General features: G+C 36.3%; 1 protein-coding gene across 1 annotated transcript in view; it reads left to right on the forward strand.

Moving 5' to 3' along the window:
* ATR (ATR serine/threonine kinase) overlaps positions 1-20,890 on the forward strand; it is a 38,909-nt gene that overhangs the window by 16,092 nt on the left and 1,927 nt on the right. Inside the window, exons 22-46 of the mRNA XM_059479146.1 lie at positions 1,369-1,575; positions 1,781-1,894; positions 2,812-2,927; positions 3,800-3,920; positions 4,797-4,934; positions 5,961-6,168; positions 6,659-6,837; positions 7,699-7,863; positions 8,222-8,313; positions 8,885-8,976; positions 9,353-9,530; positions 10,731-10,907; positions 11,293-11,452; positions 11,966-12,145; positions 13,446-13,588; positions 13,987-14,084; positions 15,157-15,389; positions 16,108-16,242; positions 16,856-17,056; positions 17,377-17,520; positions 18,182-18,332; positions 19,005-19,161; positions 19,287-19,440; positions 20,341-20,492; positions 20,743-20,848. Of these exons, the coding sequence (XP_059335129.1) occupies positions 1,369-1,575; positions 1,781-1,894; positions 2,812-2,927; positions 3,800-3,920; positions 4,797-4,934; positions 5,961-6,168; positions 6,659-6,837; positions 7,699-7,863; positions 8,222-8,313; positions 8,885-8,976; positions 9,353-9,530; positions 10,731-10,907; positions 11,293-11,452; positions 11,966-12,145; positions 13,446-13,588; positions 13,987-14,084; positions 15,157-15,389; positions 16,108-16,242; positions 16,856-17,056; positions 17,377-17,520; positions 18,182-18,332; positions 19,005-19,161; positions 19,287-19,440; positions 20,341-20,492; positions 20,743-20,848 (3,801 nt within the window). The remainder of the gene's footprint in view (positions 1-1,368; positions 1,576-1,780; positions 1,895-2,811; positions 2,928-3,799; positions 3,921-4,796; positions 4,935-5,960; positions 6,169-6,658; positions 6,838-7,698; positions 7,864-8,221; positions 8,314-8,884; positions 8,977-9,352; positions 9,531-10,730; positions 10,908-11,292; positions 11,453-11,965; positions 12,146-13,445; positions 13,589-13,986; positions 14,085-15,156; positions 15,390-16,107; positions 16,243-16,855; positions 17,057-17,376; positions 17,521-18,181; positions 18,333-19,004; positions 19,162-19,286; positions 19,441-20,340; positions 20,493-20,742; positions 20,849-20,890) is intronic.

A 20,890-nucleotide genomic window follows, 5' to 3' on the forward strand; every position in this document is an offset into this window, starting at 1 on the left:
ACTTGAGCTGGGTTATTCTCCTTAGTTTATTAAGCTGTTTCTTCATATAATGGGGCAAATGGATTCTTTTTCATGACACCACTGTGTAGGTGGACGTTCAAATCTTTCAAATCGCTGTGATGCTGATTTAGCAAGGCTTGTGTACTATTTTTTTTTTTTCAACTCTGAGGAAAGATGTCTCTAAGAAGTCCATTTCAGCAATTTGTTGTGTGGGCTCATTGTCTATTTAGGGCATGTATGGTTTTTGCATCAGAAGCCTCATGCATAAAAGCAAGTGTGTGTGTGTGTAATATATGAAAGAATTAAGATGTGCTTGGAACACCTTAGACCTTTTTTTTTCTCTTCCTTCTTTGTCTTCCACCCTCAAAATTTTGAATCCATTGATCATATTCAAAAGCATTTTATAGCTATGTACAAGCTGAAAACATTGCTTTACAGTTCTGTGTGGTTATTAGCCCAAAGGGTGAATGTGACCCATTAGAAAAAGTAATAAATCTGTACCCTTAGTAGTTATAAGATTGTGGGATGCTCTTTAGCCAGAAATTAAAAAAAAAAAAAAGCCCAGCTAAAAGAACAAACAATCATTGTGTGTACTCCTGGCCAACCAATAATTCTTGCAGCTCAGGTCAGCAAAATCCTGCTGTGTCTTGCTGAGTTAGAGGTCTAGCAAAATAATTGAGGCAAATCAAACTTAATTAGTTCCACAGCTTGTGAAACTATTTGCTCTGTTATGTTGGCTGTGGTTTCAGTTTTCATTAAGCATAACAACGACAAACATCTTGATTTTTTTCTGTATTTGGACTAAATGTGAAACTAAGGAATAAAAGCTGGGTCAAAGCAAAAAAAGAAAGAACACCCAATTAAAATGATGGACATTGATCAAAGGACTTGAAACCCTGGGCTTTGTAGGACTTGATAGTGATGAAATGTCCAAGAAATGGCAAATAATAAGAATAGAAATGGATAGAAATGGCAGGAAACCCAGGAGGTATCACAACAGTTGCATGAGAGAAGTTGGGAGGAAGTATTGGAACACATGAGAGGAGGCATAAGTAAGTGAAAAATATAGATAATGTAGAAAAGAAAAAAAGGTACTTGGTAAGACAAATTAAAAAAATGAAGTTAGTAGAGAGGTGTATGATAATGAAATACAATATTTGCCATGACAGCATTAACTGAGGCCCAAATTCCTCACACGTTTATTTAGTCCTTCCTAAGGTGAGAAGCAGATGAGTGCAATTGGACTGTAGTTACAAGCTGAACTTGTGGCTAAATGAAAAATTGGAAGTGAGTTACAGGTTGAAGATTTCTGAGATTATTTACAAATATGGTTGGAGAATGGCTCATCTTTATTATTCATCTTCCCAGGAAAAGCTGATCAAGTATGTCACAGACAGTGAAACTGTGGAGCCAGTCATCTCACAGCTGGTGACAGTGCTTCTCATCGGCTGCCAGGATGCAAATTCCCAGGCACGACTGCTCTGTGGAGAATGTTTGGGTGAACTGGGAGCTATAGATCCTGGCAGGCTCGATTTTTCAACAAGTGAAACTCAAGGAAAACACTTCACTTTTGTGGTAAGAAGCATTGCAGTAGTGGTTTGTTTAGCATTAGGAGTCTTCCAAAAGTCCTTGGGAGGAGGGAAACTCTTTTCTCTAGGCCCTTTGAAAATCTGGACTTGCTGTCTCACCTAAAACAGTTTCGAGTTACAATTCCAAGTGGTTATTTAGAGATACAGCTATACTCTGTATTAGTAAAACTGGCATTCTGTTTGTGATTAAGGCTGGAGTGGAAGATCCAAATTTTGCCTATGGATTGTTAATGGAACTGACCAGAGCTTTCCTTGCTTATGCTGACAATGTTCGTGCTCAGGATTCTGCAGCATATGCAATTCAGGTAAGATCTGTGGTTAGATCCTACTTTTATTTCACAGATTATTTTCTGTAACATTGAACTTAGAACCGTGCAATACAATTTTTCATTTTTAAGTATTTGAAACTTCATCCTGTAACAGGTTTAAATTAGAAAGTACACTTAGTATTCTGGGTTAGTCCTCAGATAAGATAGATGAGTTTGTTTTTATGTCACAGTATTATAGGAGACATCTGATGTTTTAGAGGTAACTGGCAGTCCATACACAGGGATTAAGGACTAATCCTGAGAGTGGCTTAGAATTAGTTCAGGTTGCATAGGCAGAAATGAAAAGCAGACTGTTTCTTAGGAATACTCTGTTTCTGCTAACACTTTTAAGAAGCAAGTGAAAAGGAACCTACCCTTATTTTCAGGCTCTAGTCTTTTGTGCTGGTTTTATTTAGCAGATGAAGGTTTTTGCTTTTTCATTCTTGCTGTTTTTGGTGTTTAATATCTTTATGAAAACTTCAGGATAGTTCTTTAGTCCAGGAGAAAATAGGTGGTCCTATGTAGTCAGCAGGTAAGAGTTTTATTAGCATATGCACAAGATTGTGCACTTCCTGCACAAGGAGGAATCAGACTAAATTCTAGTCCTGGTTTATTGGCAGATGTGAAGAATACAAGATAATGTGGTCCAAACACCATCTGGAGAATCTAGGGAATCCATAGTTGAAATCAAAACTTGCCTAGTAACAGAGGATTAACAGTGTTGGATAACAGTTTTTCAGTTATGATTTCTGAATTAAGCATACCATAACTTGTCTCTCATTACTTATCACAGACTCATTCAGGTTGGAAAGATCATGTCATGTACATGGGGTTTTGGGTGTATGCACAGGGTTTTGTACTGTGGTCATGAAAATCCTCAGTGCTAACTTGGTGATGCAAACCATCTTTTTCAGGAGTTACTGTCCATCTATGACTGTAGAGAGACAAACACTGACTGCCCTGGCTCCAGGCTTTGGAGGAGGTTTCCTGAGCATGTGCAGGAGATCTTGGAACCTCACTTAAACACAAGGTATATGACAGCTAAAGGAATGGCTTTTCTTAACACATCTGCTGGGTTTTTTCTCCAGGATAGTGTTAACCATATATGGTTTTGTGACTCTCACTCTTCATGTATGAGTGACTCTCATTCTTTTGTGTATGTATATACACAAAATTGGAATAAGGTCTTTCTACTAAAAGCTGAATTATTACTTACTTGAATGTAATTCTCTCTAAATCTAACAAGCAAAACTTGGAGCTCATACTTTGCTCATGTTTGCCTGTTTGTCCTTAGAGCATTGACTTACATGATGTTTTGAAGCTTTTGTTTTTCTTTCCCCTCTACTCAAATCTACTAGCATCCTATTAGTCCTACCTTCTACAGAAGTAGGAGGAGTTCAGTGAGTTTTAACTGGACTTTTTCTTCACATTCATTTTGTTGAAGTAATGATAAACTTCAAATTATGTTGCTGTCTCAACTAGAAATAATCAATGTTTCCCCTTCTATTTCCTCATGAAGACAGTCTTGCTCACCTGTGATAAGCTTTACCATTTTAGAAAACAGATTTTCTCAGCTTTCATGTATGGTCTGGGTTTTTCCTGTCAAGAACTCAGATGTTTATCAAACTTCATTTCTTAAAACTGATTACGAATAGCACTTTAAAATATACTTACAAACAACCTATCAAGTTATGAGAATTTTTATTTCATATTTCATTTTAAGGAGCTCTAGAATAAAAGATGTTGACTACTGAAATTGGGGGTTTTAATTCTACTTTTAAAGAGTCAGAAGACAGGATTTCATATTGTTCCAGTGAGGGAATTTCATAACTAACAATGTGCTATTGTTTACTGTATTACATGAAAAGTTAGTTTTATTAAATGAATATTTCAAAATTACAGGTACAAGAGTTATCAGAAGGCTGTAAACTGGTCTAAGGTGAAGAAGCCAATTTACTTAAGCAAATTAGGTGATAATTTTGCAGAATGGTCAGCAACTTGGGCAGGTTATCTTATAACAAAGGTAAGAAAAGAAATCTTTCTGCAGACTCTTTGCAAGACAGTTCTTGAACATCATTTCAGTTTCTGCAGGTCAGGGGTGGATGGGAGAATATGGGTGCTGGCTGCAGGCCTCTTACAGGACTTTCCTGCTTCTACAGCAGGGTACTGCACTCCCCCTTCCCCAGCACTGCTTCCTGCCAAGGCTTCACAGGCAGTAGCAAAGCTAAAAATCAAGGAAACTTGTCTTTGACCTGACACTCTTGTGAAACTGAGGGCACTGAAAAATGCTTGTGAGATGTTTCTGAAATACTTCTGGATTTATCTTCTCAGTTTTGGAAAGATTTCCCTGTAGCTCCACAGTCTTAGCACATAAAATATACTTGTATCTTCCTTTTCTTTTCCCTTTCCAATATCTAAGTGACCCTCTGAAAATGTCACTTCCAAATCAGCCATTGTAAGAAGTGAATTGAATTACAATAGCTCAGTAACTGCACTGTCCTCTTTCAGACAGAGTACAATTGAATGTCTTCATAATATCCTACTTTCTGCAGGCTTTTAATTGTGGAAGAGAGGCTGAGTGTGGTGGCAGACTCTCAGCCTTAAGGTTGTTTCTGCAGCCAGTGCAAGTTCTCAATGGTGTAAAACACGTGGAGAAGTGGAAATTTAAGCAGTGCTTGCCTGTCTTTGTGCTGTCAGCAGTTGCTACATGTAATAGCAGCTGCCATCTGGTATTTGTATTGCAGATTTAAGTCCAATGAACCTTCTGTAGAAGACAGGTATCTTAAAATTATTTAATGGACTGGAATTTGTGTTCATCAACCAAAGGAAACCTATTGATTGTTCATGTATTTGCACTTTTGTAATGATGCTTTTCCTGGATATAATATTTTTTCTATAGGTGCGACATGATCTTGCCAGAAAAGTCTTTGATTGCTGCAGCATTATGATGAAAAATGACTACAAAGTGACAATTTATCTGCTTCCACACATCCTTGTCTATGTTTTGTTGGGATGCAGTCAAGAGGATCAACAAGAGGTGAGATGTGTAAAGATGGTAGTGTTTTTCTCAGGAATGGTCAGCAGCTGTTCTTCATGAGAGCTGCTCAGCTCTGTAGGCCTACATGAATAAATTGTTCAGGTGTTAAACTCCTTTTTGTGTATTAATAATAGAAATAATAATATAAATTTTCTGACAGGGTTTTGAATATCCTCATACAAGTTTATGTTGGAACTGCTTTTCGGCAGATTTCCATCAGTTGGGCCTGGGATGAGATATTTTGTGTTTGATCATGACTGCAGTAACAGCAGCAGCTGGAGTGGTACAAAGAGGAAGTGTGCAACACAAACAGCCAGTAAACTGAACTTTTATAATTCCAAGAATTCACACTCATAATTTTTTCCTCTTCTTTGCATACAATTATAGTTTCAGTGGATAAACTATTCAGCTGCCACATTCATGGGGAGCAGAATCTGTAGATGTGTTGTAGCAAAGCTGGGGTGGAGGAGAAGTCATCCTGCTTCCCTTTAGTTTGCCTGAGCTGTCAGTGCATGTGCCCAAGTGCTGCCATTTGTACTGGGAGCAGCACAGGTATGTACAGAGAGATGCAAGTCTGCAAGGACTCTTTGTAAGCATGTCCTGGGTGAATGAAGGGATTAGAAGATACTGAAAAGTATAACTTACATTCCATTAATTTGAAATTTCACAGCTAAAATATTTGTGTTTAAATATTGTGGGTGTGTAGAGGCGTGTGATGATTTTTCCTCTGTGAGCATCTGTTATTTATGTTAACTCATATTTTATGGACTAAAACAAACAGAAACAGATATTTTGTCAGGGCATTTATTTAAACAGAAGCAAAAAAATAGATCTGTAATCTTGTAACTAGTAGATAACTTTATTCTTACCAAATTTTCAAGTATTGTATTTGTAGAAGAGATGCAGTAGCATTTGTTGTGTCTTGAAACCTCAAGACTTTGTCCCTGTATAGAGTCCCTTGGCAACAGCTGCTGCTTAGTTTGCCATTTCTTTGCCATTTCACTTGTGTCTTTTGCCTTTGTGTAGGTTTACATGGAGATCATGGCTGTTCTGACACACGATGACCAGTCCAGCAGGAGGCTCGAGGACAGCGCATCTGACCTGAGCCAGCTGAGCACACAGACAGTTTTCTCCATGCTGGATCATCTCACTCAGTGGGCCAGACATAAGTTTCAAACACTCATTGCTGAGAAAAATGCTGGCAAGTCTAGCAAAGACAGAAGTGATCTAAAAAGTATGGGATGCTTATTTTATTTAAAATGGCATTAACATTATTTAAAGAAGTATTTTATTTATGTTTACAGCTTCACATTGTGACCATTTACAAATGCTGTATTAATATAATATGTAATCTCTTTTATGATTTCTTAATGTTATATTGAGATTTCCACCCCTTCTACCCCAAAGGGATTGTTCTGAATGCCTGTTGCAAGAAATACAGATTTAAAACTTGAAAAATGAAATGTTAATTTTTTGATATGTTTAACTGTTTAACTTAATATATTATGTATATAATATATAATATTCTGTGCTGTCTTGCAAGATGCAGAAAGTTCACCAGAATTGTTTTAAATGAATTCTTATTGACAGAAAACAGTGTTCTTTAATTAGTACAATTATCTCACTAAATTGTTAAATGAGTTAATTGAATTTTGATGCATAAGCTAATTCTTATAAATGAAACCTCAGTTGACAAACTTTTTAATATGTCTTTCTTTCAACAGCATCAAGTGAGGACTATGGAGAATATCAAAATGTGACACGTTTTCTAGACCTCATTCCCCAGGACACACTGGCTGTAGCCTCCTTTCGTTCCAAGGCTTACACCAGGGCTGTGATGCACTTTGAATCATTTATAACAGAGAAGAAACAAAATATTCAGGAACATCTTGGATTTCTTCAGGTTCTGAAGTTCTTTTTGGTTTATGTTTTTTATTTTAAAATTAAAATGTGTATGATAAATAAAGCTTGGTGAAATTCTCCTTTTTGACGGGAAGAAGAAAAGATTTATTTGTGCACTTGTTAAACACAAGTGTTCAGTCATCTGTGTTTCAGCAATATTTAGTATGTTCTCTTGCTTGGCATGCTTCTTATATGAAAAGGAATTAATAGCTTTCTATTGTATAATAAAAGATTGTAAATTCCTGAAAATAATTAAATGTGGGTTTGTTGATAGGATAGTATTTACTGCTTTGAAGTTGGCTCTGTGTCTTTTGCCAGAAAATACAGCCAAATATATTAACAAAAAAAAGTGACAAGTACATTGGAAGAAATTCCAAGTGGCTTATTCTAAAGTAGAAAAAGAGCTAATGCTAAAGGTATTGCAAATCATAGAAATTATTTTTAAGAAGTATTTTAACCTGTGGGATGATCCTGTTTGTGGTTCCCTATGGTTTATATTTGTCAGTGACACTTCAAATTTGAAAAAAACCTAGTATGTTGCTTTTTCACCAAAAGTAATCATCTTTATGCTATCATGTAATAATAGGATATTTATTTTACTCTTTATACAGATGGCTTCAGGTAAGTTCATGTGGTAGTCTATCAATAGCATGAGATCATAAATATTACTGTATACTAAGGAGAACTAGGGCTCAACTTTGGAAAGAGCCTGGCAAAACTGACATCTTCAATAAAAATTGATTGCCAATGAGTCCTACAGAGTAGTGTGTGCCCCATGTTTAAGGAGTTCTGTGATTCTGCAGGTTATCAGTGAAATACCTGAGTGTTTTTAATGGCCACATCCAATTCTGTTTGTGTACAGAAATTGTATGCTGCTATGCACGAGCCAGATGGAGTGGCTGGGGTGAGCGCCATTCGGAAGGCAGAGCCATCTCTCAAAGAACAAATCCTTGAGCATGAAAGTATTGGCTTGTTGAGAGATGCAACAGCCTGCTATGATAGGGCTATCCAACTGGAACCTGATCAGGTAAATAAAAACCTTATTTTTCTTTTTTAATAAATATCATTATTATTTTTAATCTTTCTAGCTCACAGATGACCAAGGAAAAAAAACTTCTTCAGAATATATAAGTAAAATAGAAATCTAAGTGTTTATTGTGCCAGTTGCTAAATAATTATTGCTGTTGGAGGTGGCTTACGAACTGAAACAAATCTCTTACTGGATTTTTTGAATGTTCATTTATCTTACAGTGCAATTAATTATGCCTTTTTATATTCTAAAAAGCACCCAAATGAGCATATTTCTTCCTTCAGACTGCCATGAGTTTAATTAATGTGTATGTAGGGTTTTCATTTGTTGTTTTGGGTTTTTTTCCTCTTTCTAGATCATTCACTATCATGGTGCAGTGAAGTCCATGTTAGGCCTTGGTCAGTTATCTGCTGTAATAACTCAGGTCAATGGAGTGCTTGCAAACAGGTACTGTAAGCATCTAATACACAGTTCATTTGAATAATATGAAGCTCTGGTATAAATCTCTGCATCAGTAGCCATTTCTGCTCATTATCAAATATTTGAGGCTTATTAAACATAATTGAATTAGCAGTGTGAAGCTAGAAAACTTTGAGTGCTTTATCTATAAATTAGTTATTTCAGGAAGTCCAGAAATTTTCATAGTTCTTGTCTGCTTTGTGAGCAGTGTTGGTATGTGCTTTAATTTCTTAGATAGGATTTTTGCATTGTTTCCTATGTCACTGATTCCATTGGTATTCTGTAGTCTAATAGGTAGATAGATTAAAAGCTGGTAGTTTTTGATGTACCACAGAAGTTAAATACTTTGGAGGTTGTATTTGTGGGATCATGTTGTACAGATCTTATTTGTAATCAGTGCATGTCCTTTGGTTTTACTGACTTCCTTTAGAAGCAAGCTTATCTTGCCTCTTTTCAAGTAAGAGAAGTTTTATGTAAAGAACACTTGCTAATGTAATGTAGGATTAACATACTGAGAGGAGACAGCACAAAATTGTATTGCCTTTGTTTTCTTTAATAGGTCTGAATGGATTTCAGAGTTGAACACTTACAGAGTGGAAGCAGCCTGGAAACTATCACAGTGGGATTTACTGGAAAATTATTTGGCCTCAGGTAACTTATCATTACATGAAAGCATTCATACTTCATTGCATTTCTGAACAATTGTATGTTTTAGTTTAATCATTTTGAATCAAGGGGCAGCTACTATCATTTGGTTTGGATTTCACTGGTAGGAGGGTTGGTTTTGACTGTTCTGGATTTTGTAACTTAATTTGATTGTAACCTGTGTAGTCTTTGAGCAGAAGTTTTGAGTGACAGTTTTTGAGTCTATCTGCCTGGTTGGATTGTGGAGTTGAATTATACAGTGTTAATAACATGCAGTTACTGAGTTCTGAGAAAAAGTTATTTTTCCAGTAGCATGTTAAGACAAATTAACATGTCAGGTTAAGCTGCTTAAAGAAGCAGAGTCTTCTTTTTCTCCCCAAAGATGTGAAGTCCACTACTTGGAGTGTCAGACTGGGACACTTGTTGTTATCAGCCAAGAAGAAAAATGAAGCAGCTTTTTACGAGACGCTCAAGGTTGTTCGAGCAGAGCAGATTGTGCCCCTCTCAGCAGCAAGCTTTGAAAGAGGATCCTATCAGCGAGGATATGAACACATTATCAGGTTTCTCATTTTCATGGCACTATTTTTAAATTCACAAACCATGTAATCAAGTATGCAGCAGCAAGAATTTTGCATTTCTACAGTAAATGGTACATTTTTTGTCACCTTTTTTTTATATTCATCCAGCTGAAAACCTTTGATTAATTAGGAATTTGTATTTATCCTCCGTGAAAAACATTCCAAATAAAACTATGTGGTATGGTCTTGCCAAATCAGCTAGCAAGCAAATGTAAACATCAGGTAATAAAAACCAGCAATTTAATTCCATGCTTGGAGTACTACAAATAGGCCAGTAACTCCATTAACTTAAGAGCATTGCTTTTGATCTGTATGGAGGCTGAAAAACTCTTTTTTATCAAGAAAGAGCAGTAAGAATTATACCCCATCCCTTTTCTTTCTTATTTAACTTTTAATTTGGCTGCAGTAGACTAAAAAGTGAGTAGCCTTTTTGAAAAAAAGACTTAATGCTTCCTCTGCACTGTAAATGCATCCTTATGGCAAGATACTGGCTGAAGCCAGTTGAAGTGCATGTTTTAGTTACTTCTTAATTCTCTTTTCTGTTGGTAATTTCTGCAGTGTTGTTTGGGAAATTAAGTTTGGGAATTGAGAAAGAAGTGTTTCAAAGTAGTTTCCTTTAGCCACTGATCCAGGCTACTTGGGAGCCTTTCAAGGATCACTTTTTCTCTGTCAGATGTACCCACTACATTTGTAGCCACTTCTCTCTGCCAGTGAGTGAGAACTGGGACATTTACAGCCACTCAGCTTTCCATCTTTACACGGACAGATATTCACAGTAATGGTATTTTAAAATAAATGGAATAACTTCACTTTAGGTAAAAGTATATTGCTTTTAAAATGGGATTTGTTGAAAATGTCAGATTTTCTGAAGAATTGTTGCTGAAAGTAATAGATAGAAGTACTCTATCTAAAGATTGACTTCCTCTCTGGGTGATCTACATTGTCTCTCTGTTCGCCAGCTTGACAAAGAAATATTGAGGAAAAAACTAATCAGTTGATAAATCCTGGATTTTGTGTGCTTGCTTTTGCTGCATTTTTGCTTTTTGGAATAAATCCTACTGGGTGACATTATTTACAGGACCAAATTTTAGAAAGATAATTGAAAAAACTTTGTAAGATTTGCATGTATCTCAAACAGCAATCAGTTCTCACCAATTTCTTGCCTTTATTTTGCTAACACAGGTTGCATATGCTGTGTGAGCTGGAACACAGTATTGGGCCAATGTTTCAGCAAGCAGATGGTGACCACAGCAGAGATGCCCTGAACTGGTGTGCTCGGATTGAAATGACCCAAAACTCCTACAGAGCAAAAGAACCCATTTTAGCACTGAGAAGGGCTTTGCTTAGTCTCAGTAAAAGGTGAGGACATGACTGTTTCTTGTCTGTGTTGTACTCTCAGTGATTCTCTGGGTTTCCATATATATGTTAGAAGAGAGAAAATAAAACTCAGGGAATTTGTTCTAGACAAAAGCAGTCCTCCAGCATTATGTACCTTCAAAATAAGGAGGAGAAGCAGTTTCTAAAGGCAAGAGAAGCAAGAAACAGGGAGAAAGTGTATTTATTTCTAGGCCTAAATGGAAAAAAAGGTGAAACAAATGTGTTAAAATAGTTTTAAATTATCATTATGTAGCATAAAATTTCTTGAGAAATTCAACTTGTGTTTCAACACATTGATTTTTACTTCAGATTTTAAAGTAGCATTCAAAATGGAAATGTTTTATTTTTTGCAAAAATGTCCCTGCAGCCAGGATTACAATGAGCTTGTTGGACAGTGTTGGCTCCAGAGTGCCAGAGTTGCAAGAAAAGCTGGGCATCACCAGACTGCCTATAATGCTCTGCTGAATGCTGGGGAATCAACCCTCTCAGAACTTTATGTAGAAAGAGCAAAGTGGCTTTGGTCCAAGGTAAGGAAAACAAAAATGGAATTTCGTTTTCTACCTGCAAGAAAATAATATTTTTAATTTTCTTCAAGAAAAAAAGGCACACAATCAGCATATGTAAAACAAGATATGTCAGTTGGGATTATCAGCACATTGCAGCTGATCTCCAGGTGCTGGTCAGCCCTGTTCTGTATCCACTGACCTTCCTGGCACCCTTGTATAACACTGGTGGATTACCTGGCAAATTTACATTCTTTTAATAGTACACCTCTTCTTAATTTGCATCCTTTTAACTAATAGCAGCAAGTAGGCAGCAAACATGATAGAAATTATTGTGGTACACCTAAAGGCACAACAATGCTGAGATAACATGGAATACAAGAAGCATTTGAAGTTAGTAATTAATATTCAGTTACCACAGCCAGAATGGCCTAGAAGACATTTGGGGACACAGCTTTGCCTTAAAGCAACTCTTAGAGGGAAGTTTTGCATCTCTCTTATTTAAAGTATATCAAATGTTTTCTGTCTTTCCCATAGGGTGAAGTTCATGAAGCACTAATTGTTCTCCAGAAAGGAGTTGAGTTGTGCTTCCCTGAAAATAAAGCACCTTGCAGTAGCAAAAATCAGCTCATCCATGGTCGGGCAATGCTGCTGGTGGGCAGATTTATGGAAGAAACTGCTAACTTTGAAAGCAATGCAGTGATGAAAAAGTATAAGGTAATCTGGAATACTGCCGTTAACAAGGCAGGAGCTTTGAATTATAACGTATTCCTTAAGTAAGCTGCTGTTCTGCTCCTCATAGTGTCAACCAAGTATAACATAGATGGGATTAAACAGTGCATCCATTGTAGCAGGGAAGCAATTCTTCTTGTTAAGATTTACCTGTCTTAACTAGGTTTAATGTAACACATGAGTACAGGGAAGACTGCAGTTCATATAATTCTTTTTGAATAAACAAGTTACAGAAGTATGGCTTTTTCCTCATGGTTGCACAGATTAGAATTCCTCACTAAAATGGACTACTCCAAATACTCAGAGTTGACTTGGTGATCCATTGCACTACTCTTCAGTGTTATTTCTCTCTCTTGTGGTGACTTGTGTGATTTAAATGTGCTTCCAGTCTCTGAAGAACTAGGAAAAGGGACAACTGGTATGATCTTCTTAAACAAAACAACACTGCATGCTTCATCTTGTGATACCTGTGAAACACTTTTTGGCATTGATTAATATTGCCTTCTAAAACAGTAGGAGCTGCAGATGTTTATGCTTCCTTAAAAGCAGCATGTCTCCTGTCCAAGTTTTGGTATTTGATACTGCTAAGAGTTACTGCTGTCTTACTAGATAACATACGTCTGTAAAAGTAATTTAGGGAAAAATGTAAATGTATCATACTCAAATGAAGGTTGAAATAATGTAAACAAATGAAATTTCAGTGGATTCCATGAAAACACTAACACTCAGTAATCTCTGCTAAGTATTGGCACAGGAAAGAAGCCAGTATTAGATAAGGGAAGTCCGTCTCACCAATTATTTCTTTTCTAATACGTCACACAATTTTATGTTTTTCTTTCAAACATCATGATTTAGAAGGAAAAGAGAAATGTGAAAAATATGGAATCATAGATTCATTAAGGTCAGGAAGATGATAGAGTCCAACTGGTAACATCACACTGTTTCACTTTTCAAAAAGCTCTGAGAAACCCAGTACTGAGTTATTAGGATCAGGAACCTGATTTTAAAGAAAGTATGATCTTTCCTAGTTCAGGAATCCCTTATCATGAATTGTCTGTCTTCAAAACCTAGATGTATTTTGAAAATGGACTTCTGGTTTGTAGAGGCAATTATCTTGAGGCAAAATTAGAATTTTGGAGTTACAGGGTTAACAATTAATAACTATTGTGTACATACTCCGTACAACATAACTAATACAAGATTGTTTCTTGAAAAGATTTATTTTTATTTATTATTTTTAAGTTAGCATCCTCTCAGAAGTAATTGTCTCATTTTGATGTTGCAGGATGTTACAGTTTTCTTACCAGAATGGGAAGATGGACATTTCTATCTTGCAAAATACTATGATAAATTAATGCCGATGGTAACTGACAACAAGATGGAAAAACAAGGAGATCTGATTAGATACATAGTTCATCACTTTGGCAGGTTAGAGGGGAACTTGGCTTGCTTTCTGTAAAAGGATGACAATTATCCTGGGGAAAAAAGCATTTCTGTAGGAATATATTGTCTTTCACCAATTCAGACTGACTCCAATTTTTCTGCATGATTGTAAAACAAAGTACTACATCCTTCCTTTTTGTTTTCATACATAATTAATTTTACTTCTGACCAACCAATTGTGTCTTTTGTCAGAAAGTTAATTATTTAATCTGTGGTTTTGAGTAATAAAAAAAAAACCCTTTGTATATTTTTTGGTTGTTGCAGATGCATTAAAATGCTGACATCAATTTCTAAAATTAGAATGGAATATTAAACAAATGAGAATGTAAAATTTGTATTACTTCTAATATATATCATTCTTTGATTTAAACATTTAATCACAGGTCTCTACAGTATGGAAACCAATTCATTTATCAGTCAATGCCAAGAATGCTGTCTTTATGGCTGGACTTTGGAGCAAAAGCATATGAATGTGATAAAGGTAGAACATTTTTTCCCAGTACATAGTTCCCATGTCATTCTTTTGAATAGATGATTGAAAGAACGGTGAAGTAGATTTACAGTTTTTTGTTTAGATTTACTGCCTGAGGTTACATGGAAACAAGAAAGTACTACTATTCTTGTAAAATACAGGATGTTAATATGCAGGAGAGTATTAATTATTTCAATTAAATATTCCAGAATTTTTCTCAAGTATATAGTGAGACAACATTGTTCCTTGGGTAAATCAAGGCATTAGATAAAGGGAAAATCGTTGCATGCCCCTGGTCACCACTTTTAAGCTGCCTCATGAGTGGTTAGTAATAGTGTTGTATGCACTTGCTACAGTAAAGTGTTAGGCCTTGGAGGTTTTTTTTTCAATTTGTTTTGGTTCCAGTCTTTGAAGGAATTTTTCTGAAATTTTCCACCTCATTTTACTGTAACAAAATGGAAAAAAAATCTTTTAGGCAATAGCATGAAGGCATGAGAAACTAACACCACAGATGCACTTTGGGTGGGAGATTCTGGTACAAATGAAAATTGCAAATACTGCTTGCAGGTGTGGAGTGAAGCAGACAGGTGTGCTCCTTGATCTTGTCCTCATTCTACACACTTAGGTCCACTGTTGGCTGCAGGCACATCAGATCCTGCACTCTCTGTGAAACTCAAGCTGGCTCCTCAGGGACAGGGGTGGAGATAGGAGCAGATGTACTAATTTCATCCCATGGAAAGACTTTCTTCATTTCCTCTCCACTAAAGAACATTGGAATCCTTTTAAAAGGCAAATACATGAAGTGGTTTTAGCCTGTTCTATGCCACTGTATCATTTTAGAGAAGTCATTTTAGGGGTGTGAGGGGATTCAATTTCCTGGTATTCTGCTTAGTTAAATAGCGTATGTGTTCAGTCACTGTATGCTGTGTTAAAAAGAATTTTACAGTTGGAACTTTTTAGTTGCCTTCAATTTTTTTTTGGCTCGTGAAATTGCCAACAAAATATTATTCTCTAGCCTTGATTTAAATGACTTTCCATTTCCAGTGGGGAGAACCAGGAATATGGTCTTTTCGTTTTTCAGCAGGTCGTTCAGAACGTGTTCAAATGAAAAATGATCTGGCTAAAATAAACAAGGTGATTACAGAGCACACAAATCACCTGGCACCTTACCAGTTCCTGACAGCCTTTTCTCAGCTCATCTCCCGAATCTGCCATTCTCATGATGAAGTCTTTGCAGTTCTGATGGTGATTGTTGCTAAGGTGTTCTTAGCCTATCCACAGCAAGCAATGTGGATGATGACTGCTGTGTCCAAGGTACCTTGATATGTATAGCTACACCTTTATTGAGTTCACAAAACTGTTTTTCTCAGAAATGTAAATATAACCCATTTTACTCTAAGCTGATAAGAAGGATTTGAGAGGCTCATTTGTTATGATACAGTGTTGTAGAAGAGGATATCAGTGCCATCACTGCAAATTATTTTATTGCAGTCTTAATTCATATATTACAGTTTAAATGTTCCAAATTGGAATGCTAATATGCATCCAAACTTGTATGGTGAATTAGGAAAGGAAATTTGAATAACAAATAGCTGATGAATTGTGTAGTTATGGGCAACAGATTTTGTTGCATTTACAAATTGTGTTACAGTACTTTCAGTCCTATAATCAAAGAATCAACTTAGTAGATATCTGTGATTACAAGTAATTACTTAGCAGTAAGGTCATTCCAAAGCAGACTGGGAAGTGGGCTGCATACTGTTTCTTGAGGATGGTGAAATAACATTCAGGATACACTGACATATCCTTGAATATTGGCCTTTATGTCGTATGACTCCCAAGAATGGTTTCAGAAGTAACTCCCACACACCCAACAGTACCACTTCAGCTTTTCAATTGAAACTTTTCAATTTCAATTTCAATCCTTTTCCAGACATTAAATATGATAAGCAATATGGAAAGAATATTAATTACTGGGGGGGGGATTCTTCAAATCTTTGTTTAATAAATTATAACTTTGCTTTTTTTTCAGTCTTCTTACCCTATGAGAGTCAATAGATGTAAGGAAATTCTAAACAAAGCTATTCACATGAAGGAATCTTTAGCAAAATTTGTTGGAGATGCCACACGCCTTACAGACAAGCTGCTGGAACTGTGCAACAAACCGGTACCCACAGAAACAAACAAATGGCTGCATGTCGGGGGATTAGTCAAGAATGTCATGCAAAAGCTGCTTCTGATTGCTTTCATTAGCCAATTCATAATCATATCATAATTTATTACATGAATAATAATATACCAATAATAATCATTATTAATTCATAATGCTTTGCAGAAAATGCACAAAATTGTAAAACATTTAAAATAGTTCTAATTGAGCACACTATAAAATCTTTCAGTGCATAATGGCTTGTTTAACAGTGCATGGACTTCACATTGTTTTGTACTTTCACATATCATTCATGCCCATTAATTTTCAGGGTTTTATTGTAAAAATACGGTAGTTGTACTTTTATGAACAAATCAACTTGATAATGAAGGTAGAACTAAATGAATTCTTTCATTATTCTGTTTTTATATTCAAAGTGAAAAATGTCTGTCATATCAGCCAGATATACTTACTTCTTGATTATTTAATTTGAAATGTAGCTTGCTGTTCTTATTACAATCAGCATTTATTATTCTAGTCCATTTATTAGTTAATATGAAAGAGCAGTATTATTTTAAGTGTTTGTTAACTTTAAAGGTTATTTCTAACTTTGGTCATCTTTTTTTCCAAGGTTGATGGAAACAACTCAACATTAAGCATGAGTATTCATTTCAAAACACTGAAAAGATTAGTAGAAGAGCACACCTTCAGTGAAATTCTCATTCCCTTGCAATCTGTAATGATACCAACTCTTCCCTCAATTCCTGGTACCCATGCTAACCATGACCCTTTCCCTGGCTGCTGGGCCTACATCGCAGGCTTTGATGATGCGGTAAGGCTCTAGTTGTCACCTGCTTTTTCACTTCATGTTCAACAAACACAGCTGCAAATGCATCTCTGTTCTCTAGAAATGGGAGGAGGAAGTAGGAAATTCCATAATTACTTCTGTGGAAGCTGAGCTGAGTGGCTTCTGCCACAGCAGCCTGAGGGAACTGTGGCCCCTTGGCATCAGATAAAGATTTGGTCTGAGGTTAATGTGCTGCAGCACCGTGGAAGTGCTAACACAGTTGGTTGCAATGGTTTATTACAATTACACACTTTATTTTGGATAATCTGGTACAGATGTTACTTAAGAAGTTCTTTTTTCTTTAGGTGGAAATTCTTGCCTCGCTTCAAAAGCCAAAAAAGATCACCTTGAAAGGTTCAGATGGGAAATCCTACATTATGATGTGCAAGCCAAAAGATGATCTGAGAAAAGACTGTCGGCTGATGGAATTCAACTCCCTTATTAATAAGGTTTGATGAATGAGACAATCAGGTGCATTACACTTACTGACCAGAACAGAACAGTGAGTTAACAAAAAATCCAATTTAGCTTAAGCAAAAAAAACAGTAGCAATTGATACTGTACGACTTCTAACAGGCTTGTGAAAACAATAACAAATTACAATATACAGGACAGGTTATTTACAATAAATAAGTATCTGCAGACTTTCTGCTGTCAAGCTCAGCATTTCTTGTTTATTAATTTCTAATATATTTTATAAAACACAGGTAAATTAATTTTTTCATACTAAAGTGTCTCCATACCTCTTATTTTAGTTTTGTTTTGCTTTTCAGCAATATGCTTAAGGTTAAGGTACCATGTCCTCTGTGCAGTTAAAGCAAATGACAGCATCTCTGAAAGATTTATTTCAAATATTGCATTTAAGAGATTTAAGCCATGTACAATTTATACAATTTTACTATTTTATTGCAAAATCCTCTTTTTTTAAATTTACTTTGGTGAACAGATGCACATTTTGCTTTCATTTGACCTACTGGAGACTGTGAAGCTTAGATTTGTAAATTCTAGATTGTGTGATTAGAAAGTAGTTATAGATAGAATGTAAATGCTATAGATCCATTTTGATCCTATCTGTGTTCAGTGTTAATCTCATTTTCCTTTTGTGAATAGTGCTTAAGAAAAGATGCAGAGTCTCGTAGGCGAGAGCTCCACATCCGCACCTACGCAGTGATTCCATTAAATGATGAATGTGGCATAATTGAGTGGGTGAATAACACTGCTGGTCTAAGAAATATCCTGATAAAACTTTATAAGGAAAAAGGTAAAGAAATATATTAGAATATAGTAAAATATTTTAGATATTTTTAATGGGCTTGTATCTTTTTAAGGAAATGAAGCAAATGGCAGGAGTCAGGCTAAATTCTAGGAAGATGTAGTCACATGTATTTTTATCTATCAGCAATGTATTATTATTCATATGTGTGGTAGACTTTTGCTCTTAAATGGAAGAGAGCTGGAGCATGGAATTAACAAGTTCCTTACAAGTACTGATACCACAGGCATCTTAATACTTTCCTACATACAGTGATGTAAATTGTTTCAGCAGCATGGGGATGTGCAGCACTGAATAACAAAAAATACTTGAACTTTTTCTCTAGATTTGATTTGCTATTTTTCATTTTTGTTACATTTATGTGAGATAATTAATATACAATTGAGTCAAGGTTAGGAATACAGCAGCTTTACAGAGAAAATATCAGGTTTATTTTGAATTTCTTGTTAACAAAGCAGCTTTCTGATCAGTGCAATAGAAGTTTGAGGAAAAACTTCCCTGTACCCCACAACCAACATGGTTTATAGATTATTTTTCATTTGATCATTTATTTCAACTTTACAGAGACATTTATTTTCTTTAAATTACCATATTGTAATAGTACATGTAAGGTTTTGTATTTGGGGATTCCTTCTCCCTAACTGAGGAATTGTGTTGCAGGTATCTATATGACTGGGAAAGAGCTGCGGCAGCACATGCTTCCCAAGTCAGCACCTTTGGCTGAAAAGCTGAAAATGTTCAAAGAGGTCCTTCTGCCTCGTCACCCTCCTCTCTTTCATGAATGGTTTCTTAGAACATTTCCTGACCCTACTTCATGGTGAGTGACTGGGTTGGGTCAGCTCAAGAACATTCAGTTTGTGTATTTCCCTAAGAGTTAGTGGCAGCCCAGGATGAGGCCAGCAAGGTGAGCAGTGCCTCAGAGCTGCCTGCTGTGTCTCCCAGGTACAACAGCAGGTCAGCCTACTGCCGCTCCGTTGCCGTCATGTCCATGGTGGGCTACATCCTGGGGCTGGGCGACCGCCATGGCGAGAACATCTTGTTTGACTCCTTCACTGGGGAGTGTGTGCACGTGGATTTCAACTGCCTTTTCAACAAGGTGAGAAATGCCACTTGCTGAATGTGCTCTGTGTATTATATGCATATAAGTTATAAATTTCTGCTGTCTCGAGGCTTTTTTCAAGTTTTTACTTTAACATATCCATTGTGTTCTTTGTCTCACTTTGTCTTTTATTTATATCCCAAAAAAGCCTGGGATGTGATAGTTCTGTGTGCTGCATTCGATGAAAACCACCTTTTTGATTTAGCCAGTATCTGATAACCTGATGTGGATACAGCCCAAATCACTGTTCGTGACTCTCCTCTCTCCACTATCACCCTCCAAACAAAACTGTAATTGCTACATTCAGAATTCTGCTGCCGTGGAGAATTTCTTGTTCTCTCTCACACAAATTCAGCAGAAAAATTTCAACAGTTCTGTAAAATAAATAGCAGAAATTGTGGCCAGATTGGGATTTGAAGATTTGGTGTTCCAGTTGAAAGATATTTTTGGTGTGGGACATGTGGCCTTTTTAATTCTGATACAATAAGTAGTAATATTGTTGGGTTATTTCTTCTGGTTTCTTTTTAGTAAGTCTAAATTGTCCTATATAACAATTTTTTAAAATGTTTTTAAGCTAACTTGCATATTATAAAAGAAAAGTTATCATTTTGCAATGAGACTACAGAGCATAAATATATATTTAAGAACGAAATTTTATACCCTGTATTAGTGTGTTCAAACAGGGAAAAAGAGGTTATTTGGACAATGTTATCTTTTACTCATTGTAAGTTCCCCTTATCTGAGTAGTACTGTGAGCTGAGCAAACATCTCTTGCTAGCTCAGAAATTGCTTCTGACAAAGATGGAAAAAGGAAGAAAAAAGCTAAAGCCAATGCAATTGTTACTCTTTAATACTGCTTAAAACACTTAGGGCATCTCTTTTTTCCCCAATGTAAAGGGAGAAACTTTTGAAGTTCCAGAGATCGTTCCTTTCCGCCTCACCCACAACATGGTTAACGGCATGGGCCCCATGGGCACGGAGGGGCTGTTCCGCAGAGCCTGTGAGGTCACCCTGAGGCTGATGCGAGACCAGAGGGAGCCTCTGATGAGGTATGGCCGCTGCTTTTGTGCAAACTCCTCAGAGCTGTCTGTAGTGTAAATGTGTGCAACAGCAACTGCTGGGGAATGTGCCAGTTCCAGCATGGGCCTGTCCTGCAGCTCACTCTTACCATGGCATGGAGCTCAGTATAAAGCAGTAGAAATATTCAGCACTAACTACAGGCTCCTGACAGTGTTTGTGTTTTGAAAATTAAATGTATTTTATGTATCATATCCTTTTCTATTTTTTTTATTTATTTAGTGTCTTAAAGACTTTTCTCCATGATCCTCTTGTGGAATGGAGTAAGCCTGTTAAAGGGAATACAAAAGCCCAGGTGAATGAAACTGGAGAAGTTGTCAATGAAAAGGTGAGTTTAAAACAAACACAACCTAAAGTATTCAAACATCAA

The sequence above is a fragment of the Ammospiza nelsoni genome, chromosome 10 (assembly GCF_027579445.1).
Source record: "Ammospiza nelsoni isolate bAmmNel1 chromosome 10, bAmmNel1.pri, whole genome shotgun sequence".
Taxonomy (NCBI): Eukaryota; Metazoa; Chordata; class Aves; order Passeriformes; family Passerellidae; genus Ammospiza; species Ammospiza nelsoni.